This window comes from Phoxinus phoxinus, assembly GCF_949152265.1.
Source record: "Phoxinus phoxinus genome assembly, chromosome: 2".
In the NCBI taxonomy this organism is placed as follows: Eukaryota; Metazoa; Chordata; class Actinopteri; order Cypriniformes; family Leuciscidae; genus Phoxinus; species Phoxinus phoxinus.
In genome coordinates, this window is record NC_136877.1 from 39,662,068 (window position 1) to 39,684,911 (window position 22,844).

The 22,844-nt window shown below is 37.7% G+C and overlaps 2 protein-coding genes across 4 annotated transcripts in view; both read left to right on the forward strand.

Moving 5' to 3' along the window:
- Nucleotides 1-1,314: 1,314 nt before the first annotated feature.
- Nucleotides 1,315-22,844, forward strand: part of calb2b (calbindin 2b) — a 26,006-nt gene continuing 4,476 nt past the window's right edge. The window contains exons 1-8 of one of the 3 annotated variants that reach the window (XM_079583787.1): nucleotides 1,315-1,449; nucleotides 4,367-4,437; nucleotides 4,751-4,840; nucleotides 7,277-7,357; nucleotides 9,018-9,074; nucleotides 9,154-9,231; nucleotides 9,312-9,367; nucleotides 9,444-9,483. In XM_079583787.1, the coding sequence (XP_079439913.1) occupies nucleotides 4,420-4,437; nucleotides 4,751-4,840; nucleotides 7,277-7,357; nucleotides 9,018-9,074; nucleotides 9,154-9,231; nucleotides 9,312-9,367; nucleotides 9,444-9,483 (420 nt within the window). In that variant the 5' untranslated portion in view covers nucleotides 1,315-1,449; nucleotides 4,367-4,419. Of the gene's footprint in view, nucleotides 1,450-2,146; nucleotides 2,402-3,038; nucleotides 3,563-4,366; nucleotides 4,438-4,750; nucleotides 4,841-7,276; nucleotides 7,358-9,017; nucleotides 9,075-9,153; nucleotides 9,232-9,311; nucleotides 9,368-9,443; nucleotides 9,484-22,844 lie in introns of those variants that run through there. The other 2 variants (XM_079583785.1, XM_079583786.1) reach the window with 2 other exon arrangements.
- On the forward strand, nucleotides 9,969-21,997 carry LOC306983410 (uncharacterized protein). Its single transcript, XM_079583764.1, has 7 exons — nucleotides 9,969-10,108; nucleotides 10,259-10,322; nucleotides 14,822-15,023; nucleotides 15,164-16,152; nucleotides 16,317-16,386; nucleotides 18,550-18,715; nucleotides 21,436-21,997. Exons 3-7 carry the CDS (start codon nucleotides 14,825-14,827, stop codon nucleotides 21,554-21,556), a joined length of 1,545 nt encoding a protein of 514 aa, XP_079439890.1. The 5' UTR covers nucleotides 9,969-10,108; nucleotides 10,259-10,322; nucleotides 14,822-14,824; the 3' UTR covers nucleotides 21,557-21,997.

Here is a 22,844-nt window from a genome sequence, read left to right on the forward strand (position 1 = left end):
GATTTGTATATAGAACCCTAGGGTTCTTGACTCAATTTTAAAGAACCCTTAATGGGTTAAAAATGTTTTTAAAAAAGTTTAATTAAAATAAAATAAATTAATTCAATAAAATGATGGGAACCCCTAAGGTTCTATATGAAGTTCCTGACAGAACCATTTAGGGTTCTATATAGAACCTTTTCTTCTAGTGGAGGTCATCCTGGGGACTTTGAAACACCATTATATGGATGTTTTCAGGCTGTAGAAGCATTTTTGGAACCTATATTCTTAAGAGTGTATAGTTGAAGTGAAGTGACTCATGTATGCTACATGTGCGTGTCTTATCTTTGCTGAGTGTGAATTTTCTGATGGTCAGCAATGCAGCAGGGGGTGCTTTAATGTTGATGACATCATGCTCATCACAGACCACATGAATATGGCAGAAGTGGCACGGCTTATTCTTGACTTTGGAGAGGATCAAGGATCAACACATGTGTGTGTGCTTCATGTGTTCTAGCCAAAATACTGCATAACCTAAAAATGTGTATTATCCCTTACATCAAACAAATGACATTCTACATATGTGGGTACATTTTGCAGATGGTATATGTCTGATTATGGGGAGATTCCCTTTGCTGCTCTCTAACACTGGACATGTGCCAGTCTGCTGCATCAGACCATGTTTTGTGGTGGCAGAAGGACAGTGATCACTGTCATTTAGTTGGATTATGGGAAATCTGGTTGTGCACTGTTTTTTTTTTTGGGGGGGGGGGGGGGGGCTAATGTAGGAACTACATCTGGTCATCATTTGCATGCAGAAAAATATGATTATTTATGTACGTTATTTATTTTTGCCTCAATTTACCTTAATCCCAGAATGTTGAACTGTTAAAATTATTTACACAGCTGTTTTTAACATGGATCATAATAATACATTTATTTTCAAGCTTTTTGAGCATCAAATCAACATATTAGAATGATTTCTGCAGGATCGTGGGACTCAAAAGACTGGAGTAATGATGCTGAAAATTCAGTTTTTCCCTCACAGAAATGAATTACATTTGTATTCAAATAAAAAACAGTTATTTTAATGATTTTACAATATTCAAGTTTGTACTGTTTTTTTTTTTAGCAAATAAATGCAGCTTTGATGAGCAAGACTTCTTTCAAAAACATTTTAAAAAAATAATACCAACCCATAACTTCTGAATGATACATATGAGAACACTTTAACATCTTTTTCTTTTACATAATCTCTGCCAACCTTCTTACTGCCCCTTTTTAATCTCTTAAATGTTTCTTCTCTCACTCTCTTGCAGTAAGTGCAGTTTCAAGGGGCTCGCCAGCATATCCTTCTACAAGTGTCTCTCATCATCACCAATCATGTCATGATTACAACAGACTTTTCAAAGGTAATGAAAAGATTCTGTTGAACATTCACCAACTCAGAGCCAGGACCTGCAGAGACATGTAAGCATCCTTCTGTCCAAACTGCTGAGTCAAGTGTGTGTTTGATGAATAAATTACCAATATGCAATTTCTCACAGAGAGATGGCTTTTTATGGCATATTACTGTCCATGCCTTTACAGTTTCTCTATATGTCTCCCATTCATTTTGTAATCCCAGTGCTTCCCCAAACTCTCTCTCTCTCTCTCTCTCTCTCTCTCTCTCTCTCTCTCTCTCTCTCTCTCTCTCTAAATATGTCCTGCTATGTTCATTGGTTAAAATGTTGGAAAAGGGGGAAGGCAGGGAATGAAAATTCCACATCCCCTATAGATTCATACACAACACGCTATGATTGTAATGCTGCTAAACTCTATCTATCCATCCATCCATATATGTAGTTCTGTTAAAGAGTACATTTTATTATGTGGATATAGACATAAAATTACTGAATTTTATATAAAGCCTTTCCTTTCTAATCGACTCCAGGCAATGTTGGTTAGGCCTACTGTCAATACACTTTAGGAATCTTTTATGCTATTTTCTGCTCGTGGAAGCGTACGAGCGCATAGGATTTGCGAACATTTGAATTAATTTCCATAATCCCGCTGTGATGCTCCTAGAGTACAGATCTGAATGAACTCGACTGCAGAAGCTGTTTTTAAACGCGCTATAATATGCTGCCGCCTTTTGGTGAGTGTGTGAACTGCACGCTTCAACAGGGGCGGTGGGGGGTTTAAAACTGCTGTCTCTGTCGGGCTACTTCCAGTGACTCGCATAAGGGTAGAGGAGTGCTTCAAAGACAGGGCATTTGTTTCTTTGAAGAAGAAGAAAAATAGACTAAGAAAAAAAAAACCTAAGGGAGAGAAAACTATAGGCTGGATATGGCGAATAAAGCACCAGAGCCCCTTTCTCTGCACCTGGCGGAACTCACTGCCACCCAGTTTCTAGACATCTGGAATAAATTTGATGCTGACGGTGAGTGTAACGTCCCGGGACGAAAAGCGTTCTTAATTTAGTCGTACGTCAGAGGCTATTGGGCTACTTATCTACCCTGATTTATATCTGGCTATTGCATTTGATTTATGACTTACAATTAAAATTATAGGCTACACTCAATTTGTATAATTATATCTGAACTTATATATATTCTGTACATTTTATGTTAAAATACAAAAGCAAATAATAATGATTATTAAAAAAAAAGTAAGTAGCCTAATTAATCTAATAGTAAATTTCGTCAATATGAGCTATGCTTTTGGAAAGAGTCTCTGGGTGTATACGCAGTTTTTTTTAGTTTTTTTTTAGATTGAGAAATCTCAATGAGATATCTGCTATATTCTTGTAAAATAAAAAAACAAAACAAATAATCAAACCTTTAAAATATGGGCCTATATTCTATTTTGAGTTTATTTTCTGGTTTGTTTGAAACGCAAGCGTATTCAACATGCATGGGTTTGTGCTAGCCTACCGCACACACATGTAGGCTAGACTACGTTTTTTTTAAACGTTTTTTTATGTTAGTTTTTTATTAGGCTACACTTATTAGAGGAATTCATTGAGTTAGCTACACGTTAAAAATTAGTCAAAAGTAAATGCAAGTATTTGAGCAGTTGCCACACCCGCTTAATACAAGCTTATCGAGTCGCTTTTGAATATTAATGGACTGTCGTAGGTTGATAATTTTTAGAGGGATTCTCATTTCCAGAATGTCATTTTATGTTTTGCTTGCCCCACATAATGTGATGTTTTAGGGTCGTTTCGTTCAGACACAGTCGCTTCTTTTGCGGGATCTGGCAACACTGATCTAGCGGGACAGTAACTCAAGTTGAATCCTCGTGCAATGTGCAATGCAGTTTTACGCACAAGCGTATTCTTGAATAATTCAGGGAAATTGAAAAAGCGCCAGTGGGATGATTGCCTGCTATCGCCCTGTTAACTTCTTTCAGCGTTAGGCACGAGTTTGGCTCTGTAAATTATGCCCCACGGGCATTGTTGGCATTATTGATTTCACTCTGGAATGGAATCTTTCCTTCCAATTGATTTGTGTGTCAGCGTTTGAGAGACTTTGAAGATGAAAAGTGATGGGCGGGGGTTGGAAGAGAACCGGTCCAGCTGGGGAGGAAAAAACAACCTAAGGTGCTTTGCTGCTTTTAGCTTGTTTAAGTTGGCCTCCCAGTTTGCCCTTCATTTGGTGGTCAACCTGGCAAAGATGGCACTCAACTGGATTAGCTGAAAAGCACACAAGACCACCTTGAGACCAGCCAACAGATCAGAATGACCAGTATGGGAGGCCAGCTAAGACCAGCAAACCATATTTGACTGGTTTAGGCTTAGCATGTGGAGTGTCATATATTCATCTTGTTACAGACTTTTACTAGATGTATCTACTATCAATCCGGCTGAAAAGAACAGCTTAACCAACCAAAGCTATTTTTTTAAGTTGGTCAATCTGCATGCATGACCATCTAAAAAAAAAAAAGTCTCCAGAACTCGACAAAACCAGCAAACAGCCTTGCACTAAGACCAGCAAATGATCTTAAGCTGGTTTTTCAGCAGAGAAGTCAAGAAGTAGTTGAAATCTGCACATCTGCACATGTTAAATATGTTCAATCATGTTAAATTGAACTATCAATTTAAAAAATGACTAGACTGAGAAACTGCAAACTGTGTCTGAGATGCAAGAATGTTCCCTGTACAAAGCAGACATTGTTTCTAAGAAAAATATGTGTAAAATCCCTTTGTAGCTCATTGAATTTATCTGTCCTTCAGCATTTTAAATCAACAAGACAAGAACTGATTATAATATCATAATTTCATTTATAAAGAGGAAATGAATGTCAAGTTACATCAGACGACACGAGTTGAACAGTATCTTTGTGTCTTGGATGTTCAGTTTCAACTCATAATTAAATAAATGAACTTATGTTCATTTTCTTCTAGGCAATGGCTGCATTGAAGGGAAGGAACTGGAGCATTTCATCCGTGAGCTCGAGATGGCACGGAAAAGTGTGGTGAGTCACACATTGTGTGTGTTCGTTAATTATGGTAAATACATCAGATGCAGTTGTACTTGATAAGTGATGATCTGAATGTCACATTCAGTTACAGAATGAGATGCTTAGATTAATCTAGCCTAATGCACACATGCCATCTGAGCAGATACCATCTGGCTGATATTTTCTAATGTCAATACAGTTTCTGCATGGCATGTTTTAAAGATTTGTTTCCAGCGGACTGTTCACTTGGAACATTTGGGGGAAAAAATGTGGACTTAATTGAAGTAGGAGCGGTGTTGTTTTACATGTCAGACATGTTTGTTTTCAGGATCCTTCAAATGCTTCGTTCAAAGACAGGATGAAAGAGTTCATGCTGAAATTCGATGAGAACGGTGATGGGAAGATTGAGATGTCAGAGGTAAATTCCCACCCTTTTTCACTACCAAAGCAATGGTTTGAAGCTCTGCAGAGAGACTGTTCTGCAGAACCACCGTCTGAGATTAATGGAACACCAGGAGGAAATATAAAGAGGACAATGAGGGCAGATTAGGGGTTTGAAGGAGGGCAGAAGGTGGCATCTATCGAGGGGATGATGGAATGATGAAGGGAGGGGCAGTGAGAAGAATGAGTGGAGGGAGAGATGGATGAGGGGGAGGGGAAGGGAGAGGATGGGGGGGGGGCGTCCATCATGATGACGGCACGAGCGAATGGATAAAATGATTTATGTTGGAAGAAAAACCACACTAATCCAGTCACAGAGCACATGAACACTTGAGCTCCTTCCTTTCACCTGCTTCAGTTATGAAGCTATTGAGTTTGTTTGGCTGGTTGCTTTTAAATGGTTTTAGCGTTTACATTTCTTTCCCATTACCTATTTGTCAGTCCTATATAGCTTAGGGGAGGTAAGATGTTTTCGAAATGATGAGAAGAGCCTCTCTGTGCACCAGATTAAAGCTCAGCTAGTAGGAGATCCTGCAGTTAATGCAGAAGGGATGTGGTTACAGTGTATTCAAATGATCTGCATCATGCAAGAAATTGTAAATGACATTGAACAAAATCCATGCGTGGTCCATACGTGGTATGTTTGGATGTTCACTGTTTTTCACTCACACTTCAGACAGTTTTTCTGTTTTCAATCTGGCACACAATCTCAAACATGCCACTTTATCTTGAAAGCTGGCTGGATTTCCGCTGCTCTTTTCAAGGCTTGTATGAGTCAATGATTGGTTCTTCTGTGCGTTGCGTGTGAATCTAAGATGGAAGCTCAGATTAGCCATGTTGGGATCATCGTATCTGTCATCTTCTGCTTTCCTGCTTTTGGGGGTTTTCTGCTTGACTTTGGTAGTGAGGTATCAGCATTTTGAAGTTGTCTTTCGAAGGTAGTTGCACTTTTTTCATTCTTGCTGGGATGAACAATAATAATTTAATGTTAGTATCTTTTCGCAGAGGATCAGAAATCAACAGAAAAGAGATGTTCGCTTTTTACAATATTGTAAATTCTCTATTCTGTTGATTTCTGTTCCTCTGCGAAAATATGCTTATATCAAATTATTATTGTTCATCCCAGCAAGAATGAAAAAAGTGCAACTGATTTCAAATAAAGGCTGTTTTGAACTTTCTATTCATCAAAGAATTCTAAAAAGAAAGCAAAATATTGAGCAGCATAACTGTTTACAACATTGATAATAATAACGAATGTTTCTTGAGCACCAAATCAAAATATTAGAATGACTCTGAAAACTGGAATAATGGCTGCTTTGATTCATCACACACACACACACACACACACACACACACACACACACACACACACACACACACACACACACACACACACACACACACACACACACACACACACACACACGATCTACATGTGTTTCAGATATAGAATAACTATTAGATGATCATCAAACTATTTTTGTCCTCTATCTAGTAATACTATCCACATCCAATACTATGAACAAATCATTACTTGGATTGTACGTACTTTTAGCTTTTTATAGGCAAAAGTTGATCTTCCAGGCCCAGGTTTGTGTGTCAGTGCACTCAGAGGTGGAACTTTTCATAGATTGATGGTTTCAGAGCTTTACTAACTTTTGGGTTTTGGTATGGTTTAGTGTCCCTTCAGCAGTTCAGCATTGATGAGCTCCTCTGTTGAGGCCGGAAAAGATAACCAAGAGCATTAAATGGTCTCTCATCCCTGTCCAGCTCTTGCAGGCTTTATACACAGGCATCAACTCAGACTGCAGCACTTGGTTGATCGTGTAGCAAAAGGGCTGCTTTGGATAAGAGCTTTGTGCTCCGCTGTGCGGCTGTCCATGGTGCTGAAATCCCATTCAGTGGAATTATAGACTGGAGTCAAAATGTAGTGGTTAAAAAAGAATGCATAGTTAATTTCAAGATGTTTATAGTATTAGCAAAAGTGATGTCTGAGGGGATATTTGTTTTTAATGACCCTACCGGTTTGATTAAAGCATTCAAAATATGAGAAAATATTTTATAAATATTTTAAAATATTTTAAATATGAGAGAAGAACAAAACAAAGGCAAACTTCAGCGACAGATTTTATTTTGCTATACAACAAAAATGCATTTTTATATTATTATATTATATTATATTTCTTGTACTATATTATATTTCTTGTATTTCTGGTACATTTTCAAGAGAGTATATTTATATATAGAATTTAATGTTCAGTGTCTTTTCAGTTTATTTAATGGTCAAGTGATCACTACAAGACTTTTTATTTTGATAATTAAACATTTCCTTTCTTTTTTAATAGATTTTTATCAGTGATGATATTAACAGTGATTTGATGACAATATGTCTTTCTCTCTTTATCTTTTACAGCTGGCTCAGATGCTGCCAACAGAGGAGAATTTTCTATTGTGCTTCAGACAGTTTGTGGGATCCAGTGCAGAGTTTATGACTGTATGTAACCAGGGTCCGAAATTAACTTTTTGGCTCACCTGCCACGGGGACTGGTAGATGAAAAAATCTACCAGCCAAGCATATTTTTTACCGGCCAAAATAATAAACAGCCTTTTTTGTGTCACATATACATTAATTTCAGTACATTTAATTGAGATAATAAGGTATTATGTTGAATACAAACATAAAAAATTGTCCAGAGCAAAATTTGAAATGTAGGCTATAATAGGCCTAGTAATAATAGAAAAAAAATTTTTTTACACACACTCTCAATCTCTCTCTCTCGCTCTCTCTCTCTCTCTCGTTTTTATGTTGAAAGGAATGGCTACTGTCCATTTGCACACACATTTCTGTCATTTTCTATCTGAAGCTATTGCCTGCAACATTGAAAACTCCGGTCTCTTGTGTTTAGCGCGAAAGCTCACGTGATTGCCGCCGGACAGTCGTGCCGTGTACCAGCTGCTTTGACGCGATTATCAGTTTAACTGACTCGTAACGTGTGCAATATCTCACGACCTCCCGAGTGTCCGAACATTTTATTTTATTATTTACTCGCTAAACGGAAAATCTACCAGCATTTGGCGCTTGGCAGGTGTTAATTTCGGATGCTGAAGACAGCGCTTAGGAGACGGTGAAGCCTTTATACTTTCGCCTGTCTCCACTGAGAGAGAGAAAGAGAGAGAGAGCGCGCGCGCGACCGGGGCTCGCTCTCTCTCTCTCTGCTCGTTCTTCAGTTAAACATGCGCCCTGTCACACGCGCAGCAGTTCGTCTACATTCGGCTACTACTCACCGATCAGATAAGACTATGGCGGGACAAACATTTTATTAAAAAATGTTTATTACATTACTATTTTGGTATGAATATTCACCCGCCAGTGTGGCGGATAGCCTTTTGAGATTTACTCGCCAAATGGAAAATCTACCCGCATTTGGCGCTTGGCGGGTGTTAATTTCGGACCCTGTATGTAACGCACAACAACATACAGTGATTATTTTGTTGCCATATCTTATAGATATCCTGATCTGTTGAGACTTAAAGTGAAATGAATTTCTACTCTACATTTAGATTCATTAGTTTGAAAAATTATTGTTTTATTGTAAACATGAAATATCTTTGAATAGCTGAGGTGCTTTTGTGTACATCTGTGTGAAAGAGAGAGAGCCAGAAAACTCTATTTGCAGTAGGTTATCCATTATGAATGGACTGCAATACATAAAAGAACAGAGTGTGTGTATGTGTGAGTAACTGGGTTAATGGAGCTTCATTTGTACAACATGGTGATTTTGTAAATAATACAAAACATGTTCATTTTGTTCATCTGAGTTGTAGAGGAGTAAAGTCTTTTTAAATGTGTGGATACAATGAAGACATTTTACAAGCATTACAGAGGAATACACACACGTACAATAATGCATACAATAACACGTCCTGGTAAACCAGGGCAGGTGGGTATCCCTCCACAATATATCAGCTCACCAGTAATCCCAGTGTAATTCCCAAATACTAAATTCACTGGTTTAATCAAGATGACAATGACATAATCACATACAAATCTGAACATGTTTGATTGAAATCTTGTCGCTTTCACCTTTGCAGGGCAAAGAATCTATACATATGTGTGGAGGTATCTGTTTTAATGCTATTGTTTCATTTTTTAGGCTTGGAGAAAATATGATAATGACCGTAGCGGATACATTGAATCCAATGAACTGAAGGTACAACTCAATAGGTCACACAGAACTTCCTATAGCTATTATAGATCCATTACTAAATAAAAACATTTCTTTGCCCTAGGGCTTCCTCTCAGATCTGTTGAAGAAAGCAAACAGACATTACGATGACAAGAAACTGAACGAGTATACACAGACCATAGTGAGTAGACACACACAATTCACACATATACACAACACACACACACAACTTCCATCTTTAATTTATGCTTTTTCCTGCAGCTTAAAATGTTTGACCTGAATGGTGATGGAAAACTGGGATTGTCCGAGATGGCTAGGTGAGGCGGGCGCAGAGTGAGTCAAATGCAATATTGTTTAAATGATATAATATTGTATGTTATATTTTGTCTTCAGACTGCTTCCTGTGCAAGAGAATTTTCTGCTCAAGTTTCAGGTAAGATCAAGCAGTCTTCGTAATGTTAGATTAGATTGCAGAGCACAAATATAGTAATTCTGCAGAAGAGTGTGGTGCTAGCAACACCAAGACCATGGGTTTGCTTCCCAGGGAATGCATGAGCTGATCATGTAAACTTTCAATGCAATGTAAGCACTCAGTCCTACAGAGTTTAGTTCCAACACATACCTGTAGTTTACAAATAAGCCTGAAGGATTTGATGTCATACACTGATCGGTCTGCGCAGCGCCACTTTAAGTCAAGCTAACCTAACCTCTGCAGTGCTGTGGCCCTCCAGGACTAGAGTCAACGAGCATGATTACATACACCGCGATACGCTGGTAACTCCAAAAAATCAGCTTGTTTGAATGAACCTGTTAAATTTACCAATAACCTGCACTGTAAAATATTTCCAGACTTTCACAATATTTAACTGTGTTTTTTTACAGTAAAATACTGTTTTTATTGTTTTACTGTAATATCACAGTAATGTGGATTCGCTCACTGACTATTAACTATCTGCTGTGATATGACAGCAAATTACTGTAAAAATACCTATTCAAAAAAAAAAAAAAAATATTCAGCTGAGAACGAAGGCGCCATCTTCAGTCTGGCTACTTTACATGTAAGTATGCTCTCTCTTCAAAAAAAGAAAATATTCTACCAACAAATAGTAATGTAATAGTTTAACCTATTTGAAATTATTTCATAACGTTCCAACAGCGAAAATTCCGTACTTTAATAAGTCTGACATAATATGCTCTCTTTGATCCAGCTCACGACGACACGACACGACGCAGTATTCTCTTGGCACTGACGATGCTATCTGATGTATAAAGGTAAGTTACGAGGTAAATAAAAAGTGCATAGTTAAAACAAAAATTGATTTCTAAACAGTTATTTATGCGATGTTAGAGATCTGGCTAGCTAGCAAGTTAGCGTTTCATAGTGGTGGTAGAAAATCCCGGACATTGGCATGAAAGCAGCCGAAAAATGACTTTAAAAACTTAGAAAAGTGCTTTACAACAGTTGTTTATGACGAATTATGTTTTTGTTACCGAGTTTTGTTAAAGGACGGCAGCTTGCAAATTTTTTTTTAATGATCCTGTGTTTTGTGCAATTATTTTAAGTGAACGTAATCGAAATTTATTAAGTCTTGGAGAGATAATATGAGTAATATATATATATATATATCTTATATATAATATATGATAATATATAATAATCTTGAACAATTTTTTGGGTGAAAGAAAAATAGGCTATAGACCATGGCTAACGTTACACAGTTTGAACTTGAAGAATGGGCGGGATGTCCCAGCTGTATTAGCTCGACACGGTTGGTCATCCATTTTGCATTATCACTGTGAAAAGAACGACGCACACGAGAATTTGCTGAGATATTATTTGTGTATCTTTACTTCAGTTATTGCTTCAGAGGTAAAATTTCTGTCGTTGTACTTTTATTATTTGCATTTTAAAATTGTATTCTTTCGTGTTGGTGTAGACTTTCGTATGAGTGAAAAAAAGTGCGTCATCCATTTTGCATTATCACTGTGAACTTAGAAGACGACGCACACGAGAATTTGCTGAGATATTATTTGTGTATCTTTACTTCAGTTATTGCTTCAGAGGTAAACATTCTGTCGTTGTAGCCTACTTTTATTATTTGCATTTTAAAATTGTATTCTTTCGTGTAGACTTGTATAGTGCCACATGAGTGAAAAAAAGTGCGTCATCATCCATTTTGAATAGCTAAGTTATAATTCCTGTGAATTTCAATTCAAAGACAACGCACATGCCACGAAAAGATAATTTTTGAGAGATTCTTGACTGTAACTTTAATGTTCGTTCGGTTGTAAGTTACTTCATAAGGTAAAATAGACTAATTCCGTCTTTGTACTTTTATTAATTTGTGTTTTAAGAATTTGTTTATTCTCCCCGTCGTTCTTCGTAGGCTAACTTATAGCTAACGTTAGCTATAGGATATCTGGAAAAAATGCAGGCATAATCAATTTTGAATAATTCCTGTGAACTTTAATTCAAAGACGACGCGCATCGAACATATCATTTTTGAGAGATTCTGTAACTTTAATGTTAACGTTCGGTTGCACTTCATGGGTAAAATGGACTAATTCCGTCTTTGTACTTTTATTAATTTGTGTTTTAAGAATGTGTTTATTCTCCCCGTCGATCTTCGTATAGTTAGGATATCTGGAAAAACTGTCATCATCAATTTTGAATAATTCCTGTGAACTTCAATTCAATTTCAAAGACGGCGCACGTGCAACGAAAATATATTTCTGAGAGATTATTTGCGATTGACTGTAACTTTACTTAAGATTTTTGGTAAATTTGGCTATTGTCCCGTCTTTGTACTTTTGTTATTTTCTTTTTAAAAATTATTTTATTCTCCGACTTTCGTATCTGAAAAAAAATTGTTGGCCATCGTCCATTTTGAATAATTCCTGTGAACTTCAATTCAAACACGACACATGCCACGAAAAGATAATTTCTGAGATATTATTCACCATTTTCTGAAATGTCACTGAAATATAGCCTACTTGTAAATTTTACTATAGCCTTCTTTCTTTTTTTCTTTGGTATATTCTAGGCTTCTTTTCAGTTTGCAATGTTTCACTGTAAATTCAGTCAGTGTGAGCATGTGTCTGAGACTGTTGTCCAGTTTATCCAGCACACAAAGCTCCACAGTAATACTCCAAATTTCAGATATCAGTGTGGCATTTCTCTGTGTACTCGCATGTACAATAAAGATAGCGTTCTGAAAGCACACATGTATAGAGATCATAAAGGATCGGGCCCATCTCTTAGCAAGCAATTTGATGCTCCATTAAAGTGTGTAGCTCAATCTTGTGAAATTGTGTGTAACAGCTTAACCTCCCTCATCAAGCATTTAAAGTCACACATAAGAGAAGGACTCAAAATTAAATGCCCATTCAGAGAGTGTAGTTCTACCTTTACAGTTGAGTCTAGTTTAGCAGCTCATATTTCAAGGAAACACAAACATGTTGAAGATCTTGATGATTCTATGGCAACTGGATCTGCTCCCACTGAGCAGTTTTGCATTTCTAATCAACCTTATTTAGAGACACCCGATGAAGACAGATTTGAATGTGAAGAGCCATTTGCTGTCGATGAATCATTGTTCCTACAAAATATTACACTTCTGTACTTGAAATTACAATCAAAATTGTTGTTACCAGCAAGTACTATAACAACAATAATTGAGGACTTTCAGAATGCACATGAAATTGGTCTGTCACATGCACTTAAGATCCTGAGTGAGAAACTGAAGGCTCTTGAAATTTCAGAGGCTATTGTTAGCAACATCATTGAGGAAATGCGTAAAGATGATCTTCTGAGGTTTTATAACAGGGAGCTGTTAAATACAGACCAAAAAAGAAAGTCTGTTTTTAAAAGTCATTTTGACTATGTTGAACCTGTGCCATTTTTTTTAGGTATTGATGAAAATGGCAAAGAGCGTTTTGCCCAGTATATACCTATAAAGGAAACATTGGCTGCACTGTTCAAAACCAGATCTGTACGAGAACAGCATGCTTACACGCATTCTCAACCACCCACTCCTGGAGATGTTTTACGTGATGTTAAGGATGGTGAGGGATTTAAGAGTAATAGTTTAATGAAGACAGCTTCTGATTCTCTTGGCCTCATTTTATATCAGGATGCCTTTGAGGTTGTAAACCCTCTTGGTTCAGGGAAGAAAAAACATAAGGTTTTAGCGGTCTACTATACTCTGACTGATATTTTGCCACACAATCGATCAACTACAGATCACATGCAACTTGTGCTTCTTTGTAGGGAAAACGACTTCAAATACTTTGGTATAAACAAAGTTTTTGAGCCATTGATCAAGGATCTTAAATTTCTAGAGGAAACTGGCATTTCAGTGTCCAGTGGTAAAATCGTGAAAGGGACTCTTGTTGCCATTTCCGGAGATAATTTGGGATCCCATTGTATAGGGGGGTTTTTGGAAAACTTCAGTCGTGCAGATTATTTCTGCCGATATTGTGAGATAAATAAAACCACATTTGTGAATGAGCCAAATCTGTGTGGTACTGCAAGAACTGTGCAGTCATATAAAAGCCATGTCCAAGATTTAGACACTGCTGTTGCTGGCTCTGTATTTGGTATCAAGGGGGACTCTCCTTTTAACAAGCTTGCACATTTCCATGTTTGTCAGCCTGGACTCCCACCATGTCTAGGGCACGATCTATTTGAGGGTGTTGTTTCTTATGACCTTGCTTTGTTTGTTGGTCGTTTAGTTGAGGAGAAGCATTTTACATACTTGCAATTGAATCGATGCAAAAATCAGTTCAAATACAAAGGAAATGATGCAAATGACAAACCAGGCGAACTCTCCCCCGGAAGTGAGCGGTTAAGTGGACATGCTGTTCAGAATTGGTGTTTTCTCAGGATACTACCTCTCTTGATTGGTGACAGGATTAAAGATCCATGTAGAAATGAGGTATGGCAACTGATATTGCAACTGAGAGAGATAGTGGAGCTTGTTTGTGCACCAGCTGTAACAACAGGGCAGGTTGCATATCTCAAAGTTTTAATCGAAGAATACATTTGCACCAGGCAAAAGCTCTTCCCTGATAATCCCTTACGACCTAAGCATCATTACATGTGTCATTACCCTGACCTTATACACCACTTCGGTCCACTAATTCGCCTCTGGACTTTGAGATTCGAAAGCAAGCACAGCTATTTTAAGCAGTGTGCCAGAAAACTGCACAATTTTAAAAATCTTTGCAAAACCCTTGCAGAGAGACACCAACTTCTGCAAGCTTATCTAGGTGCAGGCAGCATGTTCCCTCCAGTTGTACAGATACAGAAGGGTGTAGAATTCTATATTGATGATTACAGTGACAGGATTAGAGAGGCAGTGGCCAGTTACACGTTTGATTCACAGTCTACAGTGGCATGTAATGAAATCACAGTGAAAGGCACATTGTACAGAAAGGGGATGTTTGTTTTGCTTGAAAAGCATGATGATGAACTTTATGCTGGAAGGATTATTCTAGAGGTTGTCGTACATGAGTCTGTGTACTTTGTTGCAGAGAAACATACCTTTGCTAAGTTAAAAGACATTGGTGTCTATTGTGAATTAGGAGTAGCTCAAGATGATTATCTTTGTGTTAACCAAGAACACTTGCTTGACTACTATCCTCTTCCAACTTATGAGGTGTTTGACTTGCTACTAATTGCTCTTCATCATGCTTTTCCAGAGGTCTATTGAGCAATGTGTTACAGATTCATTTGAACTAAAAAGAAAATTGTACCTTTTCTCTTTCAGAAAATGAATCAAGGCATTAAGGATTTGGTGATTTCAATTTTACCAAGCCTCTCAGATGAAACACTGGCACATTTGTTGGAAGTTCTGGAGGAGCTGGGAGTCGAAAACAAGGAAGACCTTATGTTGGTCGAAGAAAAAGACATTGAAAAATACTTGCGTCCAATACAGTGCAGAAAATTGTTGGCTGCTCTTAAAAATGAAGGTAAATCTACACGGCAGGGTGCTATGGACATGATCACAATTGACAAACTAAGTTTAATTATTTAATCTATGACGAAACTTTATGAAAGATGTCATTCTTTTTTCTTTTCTTTTTTTCTTTTTGTTTTGTTTTTTGTTTAGGACTTCCAGTAATTCAGTTAAATTTAGAGGCTGTCCCCTCTCCCTCTTCATCTCAGAGCCCTTTGGGAAGCACATGCAGTCCATCCTCACACTCCTCATGCACTGAGAGCTTTGCACCACATCTTGGAAGGCCATGGCATGTTGATTTCAGAGTAAATTGGGAACGGATGCCTTCATCTCTTCAACAATGTTTGGTAAATCAAGCAAGACCCCTCCCAGTAGACAGAAAAAACATAGTACAGGCAGTGGTAGATCAGATCTTAGAACAAGATCCTAATCCTAGTAGAGCAACATGCCACACTATAGTTCGGGGCATCATTAGAGAGTTTCCTAAATGTTTTGCAGATATAGGCAAAACAGGAGATATTATTGGAGATGGCTGTCAGTCCCTCCTTCAACAAATTAAAACAAGGGTTGAGTACAAAAATAGAAACAACACTCTTGCACGACGACGGAGGGAGAGGAGGGCCAGCAATGGAGCAGGGACAATGGCAAGAGGCCCAGTGGATCAATATGGGTGCGTGAGATGGGCTCCTACGGATCTACCCAGTGGCGAGACCGAGACGACATTGGATGAGATGAAAATGCGCCTGCACCGCATGTTTTCAGAGGATGGCTTTGATGGCGCAGAAAGAGCTGAGCCACTGATGGAAAAGACTTACATACTCCAACGTAGGTACCTTAATCAGGTACCTGCACCAACCATTGACAAGGTTATAGAAGAATGGCCCTTTCTGTCTTCACGAAGATGCCTTTACTCACACTTTAAGCTGCTCACAGATGTCTCTATCATCAGCAAGCTAAGAGAGGCCATCCACAGCAAAGGCAGCACAATTGTTAAGTTCTGCCAGGGACTCAGCCGTTATCCGGGGATCGCTGAAGTCCTGGCTAATTATGACGTTGAAGTTTCAGACAAGGCCATGTGTGTTCTACAGCTCCTAAGGACATACTTTAAAGAACCACAAGACGCCATCGTGCTTGAGGCTGACGTAAGTTTTGTTTTGCAAACACTTATTCAGTTATTGGTAAAAAGTTTTCTTTTAATGTATATTCAGTAAAGTTCTTACTGAATATAAGATGTAAAGTCAAAGGCAGTGTACTTTGTACCCCGTTGCATCTATAAAAATGTTTTCTGTATAAACTTACTTTACAGCCATCTGCCACAGCTGCCGACGTCCAAAGGATGACCAAATTGCCGAGCACACCTCGCTTGATTGTCCAAGGTAATGTCTAACGTAAGGCCCTATGAAATCAGCTTTATTTTTTCCCAAATTAGTTTTTTTCTGTTTTAGTTTTCATGGATTCCATATTTATGGTTTAATTTTAATTTTAATCATCAAACAGCATGTATAATCAATTTCATTCATAAAGCAAACAATTTCACCAATCTTTTAAAATGTAATCAAATATAAAAAAAAAAATCATAGGGCCCTACTAACGTCATTCAGTATACTACTGGTTAAACCTACATGTGTCCAGTACCTTAATACAGAGGTCTTCAACCCTGCTCCTGGGGACCTGCTGTCCTGCAAAGATTATTTCCAACCTGCTTTAGCACAGTGGGTCCCCAGGAGCAGGGTTGAAGACCTCTGCATTATATTGTCTATGAATTATATTGGCAGTGAGTTAAGTCTTGTAAAAGGATTAGTTCACCCAAAAATTTACTCCTTCTCAGGTCATCCAATATTTCTGAGTTTCTTTCTTCATCAAAACAGAAATTTTATTTCAGGCCTCCACATTTAACATTGAAAGAGATTGTAGTCCATTGGTTTTTGACTGTCCAATATGAATAAAAATAATCCACATGACTCCAGTTGACAAATAAAAGTCTTTTGACCCCAAACCATTGATAATTTTTAAAAACAAAACAAATCTTATATACTTTTAACTACAAATCTTCATTTTCATCCAGCTGTGCTGTGCTTGTTCGTGAGAGGGATTTGCACAACTTGCATTGGCAAAGATCACGCGTGACATCATGTAGGTTAGGTCGCAATTAAAAGAGGAGCGCTGTACACCCGTTTAATGTTCTTTGCTCTAGATTTGTATTTGTATTATTATTATTCAAAATTATAGCTTCATGGGTTTATCGTGTATGACCATGTCTACATGATGATGTCACGCGTGATATTTACCTGTGCAATATGTCGTGCAGTAACTCTCACGAACAAGCACTGCACAGCTGGACAGCGGTGCAGATTACAGTTGATAAGAATTCAAGTATTGTTTTGTTTTTAAAAATGACCAATGGTTCGGGTTCAGGAGACTTCTTTTCGACTCCAGTCATGGTCGTGTGGATGGACCTTTGATTGCCTGAGGGTAAGTAAATTATCAGCAAATATTAATTTTTAGGTGAACTATTCCTTTAAGTCGTTTTAACTAACACAACTTTATTTTTTATTACAATGCATGTTTGTACAACATTAAAGGGATGGTTTGGAATAAAATTAACCTAGGGTCTTTTCCCTTGGTTGAACATTATTAAAGTTAGAGCTTATTTACAGAAATCAGACGGATGGCGCTAATGGATCCAAGGCAGTATCTCATAAATAACCCCACTAATAATGCCTGGAATGGTGCCAAACTTCTTCAGTAGTACAAATCGGTTCTGTACTCATAAAACAAGCCATTGGAAAGTTTGTAAGTACATCAGTAGTTTATTTAAATAATACCTGACGGCTCATGCTACCACTAGCCCAGACGTCGACATCACTTCAGTGATTAGAGAAAAGCACGTAAAAGTCCTGACAGAAAGCGATGCATAAGGATGTAGTCTAACAATGCCCAGTTCCAGGAATGCACTCATATTTTTTTGGTAGTACCAGTTTGCAACAATTATTAGTTAACAGTAAGTTGTTAACAGTTTGGGAAAAAAATTATTATTTGTCGTTACACTACATCCTTATGCATCGCTTTCTGTCAGGACTTTTACGTGCTTTTCACAAACCACTGAAGTGACGTCGATGTCTGGGTTAGCGGTAGCATGAGCCGTCAGGCAAGTGTTATTTAAATAAACTCATGATGCACTTACAAACTTTCCAATGCCTCGTTTTATGAGTACAGAACCTATTTGTACTACTGAAGAAGTTTGGTACCATTCCAGGCATTATTATTGGGGTAATTTACGAGATACAACCTTGGACCCATTAGTGCCTGCACTAAACCATCTGGCTGATATCTCTAAATAAGCTCTAACTTTAATAATGTTCAACCAAGGGAAAAAAGGCTTCTGGGGGGTGTTTGGCTCGAGGTCATGGTGCAAAGGAGCCTATGTTGATTTTATTCCAAACCATCCCTTTAAAATGCTTGACCATTAGTTCCTCTTGATTTTGTGAGTGCAGGTCTTACAGGTCCTGCCTAATGTTTGGTACTTTTGTTTATTTCAGGTGATATGATTAAGCCTGCAGCATGGTTGCTCTCCATCGAAGGGCAAGTTGTCATGGGGCCACACGCAGACTTTATCACTGGTATTGCTTCGCTGTTTTCCAGTTACTATTGTTTGAATCTGCAATATCCAGAAGAGTCTGCATGCACTCTTGAATTCATTCAAAGGTATTTAATCTCCTTTCAATGTTTCATGTGGGATTAAAGGGATGGTTCGGAGAAAAATCAACCTAGGGTCTTTGCACCAAGACCTCAAGCCAAACACCCCCCACCCCGCCAGAATCCTTTTTTCCCTTGGTTGAACATTATTAAAGTTAGAGCTTATTTACAGAAATCAGACGGATGGTTTAGTGCAGGCGCTAATGATGTATCTCATAAATTACCCCACTAATAATGCCCAGAATGGACCAAACTTCTTCAGTTGTACAAATATGTTCTGTACTCATAAAACAAGGCATTAGAGAGTTTGTAAGTACATCAGTAGTTTATTTAAATAACACCTGACGGCTCATGCTACCGCTAACCCAGACGTCGACATCACTTCAGTGATTAGAGAAAAGCACGTAAAAAAGTCCTGACAGAAAGCGATGCATAAGGATGTAGTGTAACAATGCCCAGTTTATTTTTTTGGTAGTACCAGTTTGCAACAATTATTAGTTAACAGTAAGTTGTTAACGGTTCAGAATTTTTATTATTATTTGTCGTTACACTACATCCTTATGCATCGCTTTCTGTTAGGACTTTTACATGCTTTTCACAAACCACTGAAGTGACGTCGTTGTCTGGGTTAGCGGTAGCATGAGCCGTCAGGCAAGTGTTATTTAAATAAACTCATGATGCACTTACAAACTTTCCAATGCCTCGTTTTATGAGTACAGAACATATTTGTACTACTGAAGAAGTTTGGTACCATTCCAGGCATTATTATTGGGGTAATTTACGAGATACAACCTTGGACCCATTAGTGCCTGCACTAAACCATCCGGCTGATATCTCTAAATAAGCTCTAACTTTAATAATGTTCAACCAAGGGAAAAAAGGCTTTCCTGGGGGGTGTTTGGCTCGAGGTCATGGTGCAAAGGAGCCTATGTTGATTTTACTCCGAACCATCCCTTTAAGACCTTTATCGGCCGATACCGAGTACCAATCTGTTAAATTGTTAATATATTGTATTTTCACTGTGATGAAGAGACAGACTTGCTTTGAACATCGCATCCCTAGGCAAAACACGGCGAACAGATTAGGTACAGACGTTCCTCTCACCATTCCATGTTATGTGTTTGTGTCGCCATTAAGAACTCCGGTCAATTTTAACATTGAGCTAATTTTTTAGTAAATTTGGAGTGCTGTCAATACAGAGATCAACGACAAAAATAGGTGTTGCCTACACCGTGTTATCCTCTTTTTAAAATTTGCACCCTATTGACTTCAATGGGGCACGTTATAAACCTGCTTTTATTTCTCTTATCATCCTTGATGTGTCATTACAAGTGCCCAGCCATGTTAGATGATTCCTTCAGAGTGAACACGGTGAATCTGACTGCATTAGATGTGAAAGATATGAATAAAAATTATGTTATTTCAGCCAGCGCACATACCTGTATTTACATCCTGTTTTCGGTCGAAGTCCAAAGTAGTCGATTGTCGAGTTCACGCTCGTGATCATAGGTAACTAAACCTAAACAGGTTTCGACCGAAAACAGGATGTAAATACAGGTATTTGCGCTGGCTGAAATAACATCATTTTTATTCATATCTTTCACATCTAATGCAGTCAGATTCACCGTGTTCACTCTGAAGGAATCACTCAACATGGCTGGGCACTTGTAATGACACATCAAGGATGATAAGAGAAATAAAAGCAGGTTTATAACGTGCCCCGTTGAAGTCAATAGGGTGCAAATTTTAAAAAGAGGATAACACGGTGTAGGCAACACCTATTTTTGTCGTTGATCTCTGTATTGACAGCACTCCAAATTTACTAAAAAATGAGCTCAATGTTAAAATTGAACGGAGTTCTCCTTTAAGATCATGTCATGCGCCTCCTCTAACCGTTGTTAAATGGAAATGTAAAATGTAACCATGACAATCGCTTGTAAGAACACCTACATTGAGATGGTACCAGAGACTATCTGCAGTGGAAAAGCAAACAGAAATGTAAAGCGAGCCGAGTTGAGCTGCACCTTGCAGTGGATAAGAGACTTTGGACTGGGCATACAAAAATCTCACTCCATTATTAAAATGAATAGCAAAATATGTATAGAAATGTAAACGCCATAAAGTAAACTCAAAATTCATCAACAGCATATTATAAACAATGTAAACAGTACTTATTAAAGGAACAGTTCACCCAAAAAAATTTAATTTGCTGATAATTTATAGTTTATTTCTTCATCAGAACAGAATTTAAGATTTTTAGGGTTTCATTTCAGGCTGAAGTGAATGGAACGTCCAATGATGGAATGACAATCAAAAATACAAAAATAAATTATGAGCAAATTTTAATTTTTAGTTAACCATTTCTTTGAGTACTGCACATTATTACAAACTGCTCTGAAACCACGAGTAATGAATGAACTCAAAGCTGGTGGACGTGCAACAGTTTTCACTTTCAAACGTGCAATTGCATGTCTTTAAACTGTCACTTTTTGAAGTTTAATAATCCCATTTCACTGTATATCGTGACTCTGTCTTTCCGTCCATAAAATTAAGACTGTTTTTAAAACACCTTGGGTAAGAGGTGCTCATTCCTGTTTCTGGATATCTACCTTCCTACCAAATAATCAGTGTAAAATATATTCTAATGTTAGACTGTATTTTCAAATATATAACAAAAATAGGGAATCTCTCAGACTTTGAAATGTATTTTTTTTTTATTGTGTTCTTAGGTGCTTCCTGGGCATCAACCCTGATACAGGATCTAAATCCAAGAAGAAGCAGGGAGGCATCAATCAGCAAGTTTGTTCTCTGCTGCGCAAACTTGTGGATTTTGAATGGATGGCAACATAATGAGATTTTGTGTTGAGTATGTAATTGTTGGCTTTCTCCGTTTTTACTTGCTATATCACCACTGAATGTGTTGGACTGCCCTTCTGGTCAAGACCTTCACTTCTACCGTTACTGTTCTGTTTTTTGGACTGCCATCTCGTTTGTTCTCTGCTGCGCAAACTTGTGAATTTTGAATGGATGGCAACATAATGAGATTTTGTGTTGAGTATGTAATTGTTGGCTTTCTCCGTTTTTACTTGCTATATCACCACTGAATGTGTTGGACTGCCCTTCTGGTCAAGACCTTCACTTCTACCGTTACTGTTCTGTTTTTTGGACTGCCATCTCGTTGCCGACTCTTGCCCGTTGCCGACTCCGACTCATGCCCGTTGCCGACTCTTGCCCGCTGTTATGATATTGTTGTAACAATTTTAATGGAAAATAAAATCAATTGTGGAAACTATTGTTTAATCTTTTTTTTACTACTTTTATGTCATCATATTGCATTACTGTATTAAATTGTAAGTTTACAGTTAATTACTGGCTACTAATTGCATTACTTTTACAGCTGAAACACAATAAATTACTGTTCAAGTTACAGCTGATAACTATATTTATACAGTTATGCACTGTGAAATTACAGTAATGATGTGATATCATTAACTGTGAAATCACTGTACACAACTGTCATTTTGCTGTAATTTACATTAAATTTCTTACTGTAAATTACTGTGAAAGTAATGCAATTAGTAGCCAGTAATTTACTGTAAAATCACAGCAGAATTTTTTACAGTGTGGCAATGCAAATAAACCGCGTTTACAAAACTTTATTTCAAATAAAATCTGGTTAGTCCCCGGTAGTGACGTCAACTTAATCATTCTTGTATCTGAGTATCTCTGAGTATTCCATTTGTTATTATGTGAGGTGTGATGTGATGTTAAATAAATAAGCAGTATTTTGACTGCACCACTTCTACCGCGGCTGCACGAGATGAGAACACGTTTTTATAATTTCTTGAGTCAAGAAAAATTCAGTTTGTGATATATTTCCTCGTCCCCTACTGTGAAACGCTCGCTCTGCCTGGAGACTCTTACATCTGCAGTAAGGATGCTTTCCTGTCACATACAGTATCACACATTCTCAGGTCAGAACGCAGGTTAATGTATTTAGATACCGGACCAAATTGGGGTAAGGCACAAAAATATAGCCGTTTTGATGTGTTTTTTTACGATAAGTAATACGGGTTAACGCTTTTACATGACCACATGCATTGTCATCTTATTAAGCATAATCGGGTTAAGAATGTGC